This window comes from Heptranchias perlo, chromosome 22 (genome assembly GCF_035084215.1).
Source record: "Heptranchias perlo isolate sHepPer1 chromosome 22, sHepPer1.hap1, whole genome shotgun sequence".
NCBI classification, from domain to species: Eukaryota; Metazoa; Chordata; class Chondrichthyes; order Hexanchiformes; family Hexanchidae; genus Heptranchias; species Heptranchias perlo.
In genome coordinates, this window is record NC_090346.1 from 35281546 (window position 1) to 35295528 (window position 13983).

The 13983-nt window shown below is 42.2% G+C and overlaps 2 protein-coding genes across 7 annotated transcripts in view; both read left to right on the forward strand.

The window, feature by feature from the left end:
* LOC137340923 (tumor necrosis factor receptor superfamily member 17) overlaps positions 1-2945 on the forward strand; it is a 38616-nt gene extending 35671 nt beyond the window's left edge. For both annotated transcript variants that reach the window (XM_068003730.1, XM_068003731.1), the window contains exon 3: positions 923-2945. In XM_068003730.1, coding sequence (XP_067859831.1) covers positions 923-1218 — 296 coding nt within the window. In that variant the 3' untranslated portion in view covers positions 1219-2945. The remainder of the gene's footprint in view (positions 1-922) is intronic.
* Positions 2946-12337: 9392 nt separating this feature from the next.
* The window catches only part of snx29 (sorting nexin 29), a 594171-nt gene continuing 592525 nt past the window's right edge, over positions 12338-13983 (forward strand). For all 5 annotated transcript variants that reach the window (XM_068003253.1, XM_068003254.1, XM_068003255.1 and 2 more), the window contains exon 1: positions 12338-12456. In XM_068003253.1, coding sequence (XP_067859354.1) covers positions 12450-12456 — 7 coding nt within the window. In that variant the 5' untranslated portion in view covers positions 12338-12449. The remainder of the gene's footprint in view (positions 12457-13983) is intronic.

Here is a 13983-nt window from a genome sequence, read left to right on the forward strand (position 1 = left end):
ACTGCATTGTGTATTTGAAGATAATACTCATCATTGAGTAACTAACAGATCTTGAATAAATTATCATCACTGTCCTGCAACAGGGATGTCATGTTTCCACATCGATGGCAGTGTGTGAATTTTTCTTACAAACACACAAAAAAGAGGGATAAAAAAGACCAGCTACAGCAATAAGCTTATCCCATACATTCATCTTGCAACTAAGCATCATGACACTCAATGCTCTGCACCCTCCAGTCACGAGTGATTATGTAATCTTCTCGGAGAGGAAAAAAATCAGGTTTAAAAAAAACCCTGGGCCAATTCAGCGAAAATAGAATTCTGGGAAATGACTCTCCAACTTCCAAATACAATCAAAAACGAGCTCCAGAAGATAACATTGATCATGAGGTACATCACCCAACATCCCACCTCCCTTTTGTACACAGTGAACTCGTCCAACTCCGTTTTGAATGTTTTCTGCGAACGCGCACTCACTGCATGAGCTGGCAGCTTATGTCAAAGGTCTATGATCCTCTGCGAAAGGAAAAACCTCCTGACATCTAACCTAGTTCTGTACTTATGTAAGTTATACACATTTCCCCTCATTCTCTCTAACCTATCTAATTCAAATAATCTATCCACATGGACATGGACCTGGCCTAGTCCCTTCATCATTTTAAATACTTCTATCTAATCACCCCGTAGTCTATGTTTTTCTAGAGTAAAAAGACCCAACTTTCTGAGCCTATCTTTATAGATAAGGGGTTTAAACTAGGTATTGATCTAATGGCCCTCTTCTTAACCGTGGTTGGCTGAATTGTTCATATAAAGATAAGATTGTAGGGATTTGCTTATTTTTTTATAACAGTTGCATATTTCCCAATTTATATTACATGGCCATTATTTTAATTTATGTATTTATTTATAATTAAAATTGCAGATGTTACATTCGATAGCAATGTCATTGTTTCAAGTTTCAAGGAAAACACTCTGGCTGAAGATATATCCCCCGATATACAGGCATTCTCTTCTGCAAGGAATCAACAATCAGCACTGTTTGTGGAGTTTGGAGTTTCCAATTGCACAGATCAAGGAAATGAAATGAAGCAATTGACAGCAGGTGCTCAGGAGAACTGTGACTGTGATGCTTCACTTCCTTTACCAGCTACTGAAGAAGGAGCGACAGTTCTTGTCACAACCAAAACTGTAGAATGGTGTGGTTATCAAAAGATGTAGTAATCTCAGCAGTAGGGACAGACTTTCAAAACTGCGGATTTTCTGACTGGTAGGTCTCTGCAGAAATGTTACTGAAAGATATCTTAGTGAATCTGAATGTACACCTGAAGAGCCAAGTGATCGGAAATTAGTGTAAATATAAGCCTGCCTTTTGATACTAATTTGTTGATAGTTATAGTTGATGCAAATTAAAGTATTACACAGTATTTTGGTGTTAGTCACGCTGTAATTCCTACATTCCTTGAGTATAAGCACCAAACAAACACAAACCACAAAGGATGGAAGAGGAATTTTTCCATAATAGCAATACTATTTTTTAAAATGAAAATATATGGAACTGCCTTATTGATGTAGTCAGCACTGTTATTTTACAGATCAGAAGGAAAGGTAGGTATGCTATATAGGAGTACACAGCTTTTTATTTGGAATTATTTTTTTTGGTGTACCAAGAGGTGAACACATTTAGTGTACTCAATAGGCCTAAATGGGACAAAAGGAGAAGTGGGAGGGGAAAGAATTGTGATAAAAACTAAGTTATAACCCCTGCAGTTACAGATATTTTGAGAACCATGGGCTTGATGTTAGCAGGGCTGCGGGTTCGCGGCGGGGGGGCTATTGGACGCGTGGGTAACGCACCCGGTGAAATTAGTCTGCCCCCCGCGCGATCGCAGCCTAATTGGATCCACTTACCTGTTGTTCCAGGTTCCCCACTGCTGATCTGCACGTCAGGCGGGCTGCGCATGTGCAGTAAGCGCTGTTAGCTGGAGGAGCTCTTTTTAAAGGGGCAGTCCTCCACTGACGGATGGTGCAACAAATAGGAAAAATTACAGCATGGAGCAGCCCAGGGGGAAGGCTGCTCCCAGTTTAATGGTGCCTCACTCCAGGTATCATTAGATGGGGTGAGGAGGAGGGGGAGGACAGAGATCTTCCCCCCAGTGGGCGGGAGGAAGCGGCCTGCCTCTGCCACCAGGAAGGCCTGGCTTAAGGTGGCAGAGGAGGTCACCTGCACCACCAACATATCGCCCACCTGCATACAGTGCAGCCAAAGTGAGTACACTTACTCATTCCCCTACACTCCATCTGCCACATTACCGCCCCACCCCACATCTCCTTCTGCACTGCCAACACTACTCTGTCACATCACCCCTCATACCCACTCAAACCTCATCCTCATCTTACCTGCACTTACTCACCGCGCCAGTACTTATCCCGCCACTACCACTCAACCCAATCCTCATACAATCTCATGGCTCTATCTCATACTCACCCTCTCGTGCATCTCTTCCACAGTCAGCCTCACTCAACCTGCCGCTACCTGTGCTGCAGCCACAGGGTCTGCATCACATATGTGCAGTAGGCAGCGTAAGGCAAATGTGTCGTGAGTATGAAGGGGATGCACAACGCTGTTTGAGGGTTTGTCATGGTTGTTACTTATATTGAATTTCTGACCAACTCACATTACATATATTGGCACCACTACTGCTACGTCTTTGCAAATCTTGTCTGGTTTGTGCAATAATGCCCTTTCCTGAGGATCACTATGAAGACCCACAACTGATGCCACCCATTGTGTCACTGCAGACTGGGTGTAGGTGTATTTGCAGGGCTCTTTTGTGCAGACGACTGAGAGACATCGGCGATATCCCCGGTGGCACCCTGGAAGGATGCGGAGGAGAAGTTGTTGAGGGCAGTGGTGACTTTGACAGCGACAGGTAAGAAGATGGTGCTCTGGACAACCGGGAGCAGCTCGGCATGAAGGAGGCTGCAGATGTCCACGACTACATGTCGAGTGACTCTGAGCCTCCGTGTGCACTGCTGCTCAGAGAGGTCCAGGAAGCTGAGCCTCGGTCTATGGACCCTGTGGCGAGGGTAGTGCCCTCTGCGACGCATCTCTCTCTGCGGTTGCCCCCCCTCCTGCTGTACAGGTGGATGTGTCACAGGACTCTGTTGTGGAGCACCACGTGTCAGAGGTGGACGGCGAGGCTGGTGAGACTGGTGATGCTGTTCGCCCTCCGAGGAGGTCATGACTGCAGCTACGGTGGCCCCCATCCAGAAGATGTACATCTGAGGGGGTCCGCAAGGTCGGTACATGTCTCTGGACCCTGGGGTAAGTGTGCAAGTTGGTGAATTTTCTTGTCAGGAGGAGGGTGGTGGAGGCCAAACTTTGTCCCAAGTGACAGAGTGGCCTCCTGCAATGAGTGAGGGTCTCCCCCGCCCCCACCTGTCAAATGGACCTTTGCAGCTGCCACAGGCTGACAGCTGCAACAGGTCCATTTGAAATGGGAGTGTTTCCCCCCAGTACGGGAAAGAGTCCCAGTTGTCAATAAAATCCCACCCCTCCTCACATATTCACTTAATCAGGTCTGTTAATGACCTGAAATACCAAGGTAAATACTGTTAAGTGGAACCCCGCTGGCTTTAACTGCCTGCGGGATTCCCACATGTAGGGGTTGCGTGCACATGCCGGCGCGTCAGTGGGGAACCCGGAAGTGGGCGGGTTGGAGCCGGGCTCCGGTCCCGCTCCGGGATTCCCCGATTTTCAGAGCCCCCCCCACCAGGAACGCACCCGATAGCGGGTGCTAAAATGATGCCCCATGTCTTTCAACTCATCAGCTTTTATAGTAGTTTAAAGTTGTGAAATTTATTTTAGTGCCTAATATGATGTATTATTTTGCTTCATGCTTACATTTGGACATTTACATGATCTAGAAATATGTTGTTTCACAAATAAAATTGTTAATTTCTATGTTTTTTTAATATATATATATAGACACGTCAGCATTGCAGACACTTCAGTATTTTAAATTACTGTAAAAGCTGGTGAGTAGCTGAAGGACACAGTTCTCATGATAACAAAATGGGATGCATTGATGTATTTGTAACTGCAAGGGTCAAAAATCATAGTTTTTGTTATACTTCTCCTGTCCCACTCTTTTCCTCAATTAGCCATTTCAAAGTTTCAAACATTCTTTAGATCCAAGATGTCTGTACCACTAAGATTCAACTACTAATAGAAATATGTATTTGTGTATAATATATTAAATCTTATTTGCATATTCTTCCTGTTTGCACCACTTCACTTCCTGTTGTCACATTTTTTTCTCAATTTTTGTGCCATTTTTTCCATTATAAATTCCTATGTTCACATTATAATGAAAAACACTTACATAGACTTGTCACACTAATTGCACAATTGCAGATGGCTCTGCAGTAGCTTTTATCTTGAATTTTCAGCTGAGGTTCCTCAAGGTAAAAATAAAATAGTCTGTTAAAGGCTTAAACAGTTTAATTTTTAATCATAATCTTCTGTCGTCTTCTGCTCACTGGTCCATTCCCTTCCAATATACTGAGAAGCAATGCTGTTGGAAAACAGGTTAATGTTAACATATTTGTTTTAATTCTCAAAGTCAACCATGTTAAGTTTCCCATTCCCAGCAAACCTTCTTGCGAAATCGGCAACCTGCCTTTGCTTGCTGAACACTAACGTTGCCTACCACCTTAAACTTGGCCTAAGAAATGGCCACTTGTTTGGATTCAAGAAATGATCAACTCCCCCTCACTGAGCATAAAGTCTACAATCAACCTCGCACCACTGAGCTTAAGTTCTGAAATCATTGCCCTCCGATCAGAAATTCTGCAACTCCCCCAATGAGCATAAATTGTACAATTGCCCTCCCTTGATCATAAATTACACAATCCTCTTCCCTAACTGAGTGTTAATTGCAGAACCAGAAACCCCCACCCCCCCAGCCCCGAGAAATTCCCCAATTCTCACTGAGCTAAAATTGCAGAATTGGACCCTACCACCCCGTACAAGCATAAATTCCAGAATTAGGAATGTGAGATGTTGGTGCGATGCTATTAGCATTTAATCAGCATCTGCAAAATAATAAACCTAGGATGTTAAAAAATCATGGGTGCAGCTAGGTGTTATTTCCAGTTATCTTATGTCTTTGTCTTGGCCCCAGTCATGCTTCTCACCCATTGATCAAACATTACTTAGAATTTATAACTGGAGATGGCTGCTGTGCAAACACGCTGCCTCAGCTCAAAGGAAACTAGCACTGGAATTATGGCATAAAATTGCTAAACGGGCTGGATTCTACCAACGATTAGACATCTTTACCCAAATGGAGCCACTGTAGAATAAAATTGTATGCCATATTTGTATGCCTGTGAGTACTCGGACTATGCCACACACCTTCACCCACTTAAGAACCAATAGGTTACATACGAACATACGAATTAAGAGCAGGAATAGGCCATTCAGCCCCTCGAGCCTGCTCTGCCATTTGATAAGATCATGGCTGATCTGATTGCGACCTCAACCCTACTATAACCTTTGACTCCCTTCTTAATCAGGAATCTATCTAACTCAGCCTTAAAAATATTCAATGATCCTGCCACCACCGCTCTCTGGGGAAGGGAGTTCCACAGACTCAGAGAGAAAAAAATTCTCCTCAGCTCCGTCTTAAATGGGAGACCCCTTATTTTTAAACTGTGGCCCCCAGTTCTCATCTCTCCCACAAGGGGAACCATCCTCCCAGGATCCACCCCTTCCAGTCCCCCCAGGATCTCATATATATATTTCAATAAGATCACCTCTCATTCTTCTAAACTCCAGTGTATACAGGCCCATCTTGTCAACCCTTCCTCACAAGATAACTCCCTCATCCCAGGAATCAGTCAAGTGAACCCTCTCCGAACCGCCTCCAAAGCAGTCATGCCCCTTCCTAAATAAGGAGACCAAAACTGCACACAGCACTCTAGATGTGGTCTCACCAGTGCCCTGTAGCAAAACATCTCTACTTTAACATTCCATTTGCCTTCCTAATCACCCGCTGCACCTGCATACCAACCCTCCGCGATTCATGCACCAGGACACCCAGATCCCTCTGCACCTCAGAGTTCTGCAATCTCTCTCCATTCAAACAATATACTGCTTCTCTACTCCTCCCGCCAAAGTGGACAAGTTCATGGGGAACTGTAAATGCTGTATTTATGAAACTTTGATATTATACTACAGGAATAACTTCATACTGCATTCTAAAAATTACACTTGATTTATACAGTAATTAAAAAATAGACTTTTTACTATAATTCAGAAATTGTAAATTTCTGTTGCACTAGCAAATCACCATGGTTTCTAATCTAGTGTTATGTTCCTTTTTTGCAAAGACATTTTTTTTATTAGTTTTATTTTTTTATTTATAAATGATTAATTAAAAATGGGAAGTTCTTATCATTTCAAAATATATTGTACAGCACCAATTACTGCACAAGAACACAATGAAGGACTTTGTACTGAGATTGAAGATTGTTAATCTCTTTTTTTAAAAGTCACATGATTTTACAATTGAACGTTTCATAGAATCATAGAATCATAGAAGTTACAACATGGAAACAGGCCCTTCGGCCCAACATGTCCATGTCGCCCAGTTTATACCACTAAGCTAGTCCCAATTGCCTGCACTTGGCCCATATCCCTCTATACCCATCTTACCCATGTAACTGTCCAAATGCTTTTTAAAAGACAAAATTGTACCTGCCTCTACTACTGCCTCTGGCAGCTCGTTCCAGACACTCACCACCCTTTGAGTGAAAAAATTGCCCCTCTGGACCCTTTTGTATCTCTCCCCTCTCACCTTAAATCTATGCCCCCTCGTTATAGACTCCCCTACCTTTGGGAAAAGATTTTGACTATCGACCTTATCTATGCCCCTCATTATTTTATAGACTTCTATAAGATCACCCCTTAACCTCCTACTCTCCAGGGAAAAAAGTCCCAGTCTGTCTAACCTCTCCCTGTAAGTCAAACCATCAAGTCCTGGTAGCATCCTGGTAAATCTTTTCTGCACTCTTTCTAGTTTAATAATATCCTTTCTATAATAGGGTGACCAGAACTGTACACAGTACTCCAAGTGTGGCCTCACCAATGCCCTGTACAACTTCAACAAGACATCCCAACTCCTGCATTCAATGTTCTGACCAATGAAACCAAGCATGCCGAATGCCTTCTTCACCACCCTATCCACCTGTGACTCCACTTTCAAGGAGCTATGAACCTGTACTCCTAGATCTCTTTGTTCTATAACTCTCCCCAACGCCCTACCATTAACGGAGTAGGTCCTGGCCCGATTCGATCTACCAAAATGCATCACCTCACATTTATCTAAATTAAACTCCATCTGCCATTCATCGGCCCACTGGCCCAATTGATCAAGATCCCGTTGCAATCCCAGATAACCTTCTTCACTGTCCACAATGCCACCAATCTTGGTGTCATCTGCAAACTTACTAACCATGCCTCCTAAATTCTCATCCAAATCATTAATATAAATAACAAATAACAGCGGACCCAGCACCGATCCCTGAGGCACACCGCTGGACACAGGCATCCAGTTTGAAAAACAACCCTCTACAACCACCCTCTGTCTTCTGTCGTCAAGCCAATTTTGTATCCAATTGGCTACCTCACCTTGGATCCCGTGAGATTTAACCTTATGTAACAACCTACCATGCGGTACCTTGTCAAATGCTTTGCTGAAGTCCATGTAGACCACGTCTACTGCACAGCCCTCATCTATCTTCTTGGTTACCCCTTCAAAAAACTCAATCAAATTCGTGAGACATGATTTTCCTCTCACAAAACCATGCTGACTGTTCCTAATTAGTCCCTGCCTCTCCAAATGCCTGTAGATCCTGTCCCTCAGAATACCCTCTAACAACTTACCCACTACAGATGTCAGGCTCACTGGTCTGTAGTTCCCATCGTTTCTATTTGAGTGTTTGTTTTACCAATAATTGAAGGCCAGAAACCAAAGTAAGATTTTTTTAATAAATACTACCCCCCCCCACCTTCCATTTCTTTTCCAGTTTTTTAATCTTATTTTAGTTGCCTCTGTGACATGCATTATTACCCAGTTAAAAGAGAGGCTGGTAATTTCCCCCTGTACATCTGCGAATGAGACTCCTGACCTGGGCACTCTTCAATGAGCACCGAGCTGATTTACCTCTTTTTTTCTCTCCATGTGAAAGTGGCTCCACTTCCAAATGGAGTCTTTCACAAGATGGCCCAGCTAATTAAGGAAACATCATTTATTTGTCAGCGTGAAACTGCATGAGGGTGGCAATAGGGAAGATAAATATTATCATGTAGTACTGGCTGCAAATAAATTCCCTAGAAACAATGATTTAGCAAGGTGGTCGGAGTGTGTTTATCAACAACAGTTTGCATTTCAATAGCACTGTTCACATTGGTAAGATCTCCCAGAGCGTTTTACAGGTTGGAGAATAAAATGGACACTGAGCGGTAGGGAACAGAATAGGCATAATGGGAATAAGGTGCATGGCTGAAAAGAAAAGTCTTAGCAGGGAGGGAGAAGGTAAAACAAGGATTTTTGGAGAGAGATCCAGAGGGCAGGACATCGTGTATGAAAAAGTGGCCACTTACGGAGAACAGGTCATCAACCAATGTCTGAGAAGAAAAGAATATGAGCATGGTCACAAAGGAAATGACTGAAGTAGAGTAGGATGAGTCTATGGAAGCATTTGAAGGTGAAGATAAAGATTTTGAAATTAATTTGTCAGCATTCAAGGAGCCATTGGAGCCTGGTGAGGACCAGGATTATGAGAATTATCAGATTTTGATCTCAGGATGTGGGTGACACTGGCAAGGTTGCATTTATTGCCCATCCTTACTTGCCCTGAGAAAGTGGTGGTGGTCCTTCTCATTGAACCTCTGTAAAGGGATTGGTCACATTATTTGGGGTATACTACAAACCACAATAAAAATAGTGGAAAAGGAAGTGGATGAAGAAAAATGTAGGCAAATATATGAGTAAAAAAGCAGAAAATATTAATCATGGGGGGTTTCTCTAAGGCCTTGACATCTTTCTTAAAGTGTGGTGCCCAAAACTGAACATAATACACTAGCTGAGGCCTAACCAGTTTTTTATAAAGGTTTAACACAACTTCCTTGCTTTTGTGCTCTATGCCTCTATTAATAAAGCTCAGGATCCCATATGCTTTTTTTAACAGACTTCTCTACTTGTCCTGCCACCTTCAAAGATTTGTGTAAGTGCACCCCCAGGTCTCCCTGTTCCTGCATCCCTTCTCCTCATTGTTCCTAACAAAATGTGTCATTTCACACTTCTCAGTATTAAATTTCATCTGTCATGTGTCTGCCCATTTCACCAGTCTGTCTATGTCCTCATGAAGTCTGTTACTATCCTCCAAATTGTTTACTACATTTCCGAGTTTTGTGTTATCTGCAAACTTTGAAATTGTACCCTCTATACCCAAGTCTAGGTCACTAATATATATAAAAAAGAGCAGTGGTCCTAATACTGACCCTTGGGCAACATCACTGTATATCTCCCTGCAGTCTGAAAAATGACCATTCACCACTACTCTCTGCTTTCTGTCCCCTAGCCAATTTTGTATCCACACTTCCACTGTCTCTTTAATCCTTGTCTCTAAAGGTTTCCTCACCACTGATGTTAGGCTGACTGGCCTATAATAGCTGGGTTTATCCCACTCCACTTTTTTGAACAGGGGTGTAACATTTGCAATCCTCCAGTCCTCTGGCACCATCCCCATATCTAAGGAGGATTGGAAGATTGTGGGCAGAGCCTCTGCAATTTCCACCCTTATCTCCCTCAATAACATAGGATGCATCCCACCTGGACCGGGTGACTTTTCTACTTTGTGTCCTGCCAATCTTTAAAGTACCTCTTTATCTATTATAATCCTATCCAATATCGCTACTACCTCCTGCTACAATGGCAGGATCCTCTTCTCTATTCAAGACCGATGTGAAGTATTCATTTCATACCTCAGCCATACCCTCTTTTTGGTCTCCAATTGGTCCCACCTTTCCTTTGACTATCCTTTTACTATTTATATGTTTCTAAAAGACTATTGGGTTCCCTTTTATATTAGCTGCAAATCTATTCTCATACTCTCTCTTTGCTCCTCTTATTTCCTTTTTTAGATCTCCTCTGTACTTTCTGTATTCAGCCTGGTTCTCTACTGTATTATGAACCTTACGTAAGCCTCCTTTTTCTGTTTCATTTTAACCTCTATATCTTTAGTCATCCAGGGAGCTCTAGCTTTGGATGCCCTTCCGTTCCCCCTGTACCCAAACCGACTCGTCCTTGATGGTCTCCCATTGTTCAATTACTGTTTTGCCTACCAATTTTTGATTCCAATCCACCTGGGCAAGGTCCCTTTTTAACTTACTGAAATTTTCCCTCCTCCAGTTAAGTATTTTCACATTTGAATGTTCCTTGTCCTTTTTCAGAACTATTCTAAACCTAATAATATTGTGATCACTGTTCCCCAAATGCACCCGCACTGAAACATGCTCCACTTGCCCCATTTCATTCCCCAGAACTAGATCCAGCACTGTTTCTTTCCTGGTTGGGCTGGAAACACACTGCTCCAGAAAGTTCTCTTGAACATATTTCAGGAATTCCTCCACCTCTTTGCCCTTTACACTGTAACTATCTCGGTCTTTATTGGGATAATTGAAGTCCCACATTATCTCTACTCTATAGTTCTCGCATCTTTCTGTAATTTGCTGGCAAATTTGCTCCTCTGTTTCCTTCCCATTATTTGGTGGCCTATAATATATACCCAATAGTGCAACAGCTCCTTTCTTGTTCCTTCATTCTAACCAAATAGATTCTGTCTTTGACCCCTCAACTACATCATCCCTTTCCAGTGCTATAATAGTTTCTTTGATCAATACTGCCACCCCTCTCCTTTCTTTCCTTTCCTATCTTTCCTGAATACCTTTTAGCCAGGAGTATTATGTACCCAATCTTCCCCTTCTTTGAGCCAGATCCCTGTTATTGCCATTATATCCTAGTCCTATGTGGCGACTTGAGCCTGCAGCTCACCAACCTTATTTACCACGTTACGTGCATTAACGCACATACACTCTAAACTCATCTTCGATTGCCTCACATTTGCCCCCCATCTGATCCCTTCTATTTCGGAACTATTCTTTACTCCAGAGCTACTTGTCCCTCCCAGTCCTCTGTGCACCTTGTTTCTCCTCTCTAATATTTCATCCTGCTGCCCACCTCCAGCCAAATTAGTTTAAACCCTCCCCCACAGCACGAGCGAACCTCCCCCCCAAGGCTATTGGTCCCAGCTCTGTTGCGGTCCGTCCATCTTGAACAGATCCCTCCTGTCCCAGAACTGGTCCCAATGCCCCAGGAATCTGAAGTCCTCTCTCCTGCACTATTGCTCCAGCCACGCATTAACCTTTCTTATCCTACTATTAATACACTCATGATCTGTCATTATTTAAACATCTCAAAGTTGTTGCTTTCTCCATACCCTCTGAAATAATCAACGTGGTCTCAATAATAATGGATTGAAAAGAGTTGTAACAACTCTTTGGACCTCTATTTTTACGGACTTACACTCATTTCATTTTCCTTTGCAACTGCTGTCACACTTTATATTTTCAGTGTTTGGTCAATGTTTCTATGATTATTAATTATATTAATAATATTCAATCTCCCACTCTTCCTTTACATCAGTCTTTTATTCTTGGCTTCCCTCTCTCCTTTTACTGTCAGGCACCACCATTCAGGCTAAAACTAATATTTGGATGTCTTTAGACAGAAGCAAAAAGACAGAGCAATTACTGATCAGATAAATGTTTAGAAAACAGTATAGAATCTATTCAGGAGGGGTTACAATAGCTTTTTTAAGACTATATTTTTTGCATAGCCCGATAATGTGCAAGGCTTTGGAGGAAATGGCCTTTAGGAAGTTGCTCATGTTCTTTTTCTCAGAAATATCAGCTAACCACACAATTTGCTATCATTTGCAAATTTGGACATTCCACTTGCAATACCTTCATCAAGGCAATCCATAAGTATTGTGAATAGATTCTCAGGCTGAACATTTATTTTGTTTTCAGTAAAGCAACTAGTCATTTAATAAGAATTACACAATTAACTCTTTCAATCTGCATTGCTTCCCCTGGGGTTTCTCGGCTGCTCTTCGAGCATGCGCAACAAACAACAAAATCCGTTCTCAGATGTGGGGAAAGTGGGGCTGAGGCGCATGCGCAGGAAGCGACAAAGTGACGCATGCGCCCCGCGAGGCCTGTGCCGGAAAATGGTGTGAGGTTGTCGTCACCGTGAGGATGTTATTTACGTGTCAGCCACTCGCCTGACGCGCGCTGTTTGGGGGTAAACGGCAGGAAAATGAGTGGTAAATATGTAGCTTGTTGGTAAAAGTGCTTTTACTTGTGTCGACTGGGCCTGGCTGTCAGGCTGAGCGCGGTAGCCAGCAGACGGGGAGATTCGGCTGGTGACAGCCGCTGTGATGGGACTCTTGCCTCTCTCGACAGGCTGCTATCCTGTCTGCTTTTTATTATTAATTTTCACAACAGGAAAGCATTACTGATTTACTTTTTAATCTGCTCCTTCCTCCGTGTCATTGCAACTGCTTTCCTCATTTTTGTTACTTTTAATAAAACACTATTTTTACCAATACTTGCACTTTTTTTTTTAGCCTTTAGTGAGCCAGTGTTTTCAGTCTACTCACTAATGCAGTGAGGTCGTTGCAGAATCAGCATATCTTGAGATTTATGGGTTCATGATGTGAAAAGCTTTGTGAGCTGGAGGGTTTGACGGTGATAAAAACCACTCACTGCAGGAAATTGAAGACCATACACTTGGCTGCTCAAATGCCAGAGTTGCCGATGCTAATTACATAACCAGGGCAAAGCACTTAAGAGCTGTTTATTGTACGACTCTGGATCAGTTCCACAGGGGCTTTTGCCAGGAAGGAAGAAGTGTTGGTTTAGTTGGTTAGAAAGTTTGAAACCCATTCTCAACTGTAATTTGTACAAAACTATATTGAATGCAGAATTACAACCAGAATATAGCTATGAAAATTTAGGGGTACAGCCTTCTGTTGCACAAACCGCTCTTTTATAATTTACAATAGTTTCATATGATTAAAGAAAACGTTTGTTACAGAAAATAAATATAACTACTTCCTACACAACTGATGTCTTTTTGACAAGTTTTAACAGGATGTTCATTTGTTTTAGCTCACAACAAAGTAAAATAAATTAAGGAAGATGTTTTTTGAAGTGCGGCTTGTGGGAAGTGCAGTTTTCTTCTATGCTTGCTTTCTCTTTGCTAAAAAAATTACCTAATTTCCTGGTTTACACAGGACGCATATGAGCTGGCTGTACCATGTTTGTTCAGTGTCACCAGTTTGTACTGTTGAGCCTGTCACAATCTATACCAGAGCATTTAGACAGTTAAAAAAAATCTAAACCTGCCTAAAATGGGGTTTGCTTATTCTGAATTTGTAATGTTTATAGTGACAAAGGGTAGTTAACATGTCTCCTGTACTGTAATTATAAAACCATCAGCTTTTGGGATCATGAGGAGTGACTCTTCACTGTAACAAACCAGGAACTTGAACAGTGTTTAAAAGATGGAAATTCCAATTGTTTACCTATTAATGAAATCTACGCTAGCCATGCACTGCTCTCAATTGTGTTAAATGCAGCAGGTAATATTTCCCTTGCGAGGAAAACAGTTGCTTTTCTTTTACATGTGATGCAGTCGGTGATCTACATTGATATTGAGTGTAGCTTTGATACATAATTTTCTGAAAAATGTTTGGCTTATAAGACTACATATATATTTAAAAAGAATAGAAATGATCATTATTTCAATGAGCAGGAATTTTGCTCACTGTTTTGTTGTGCCTGACATT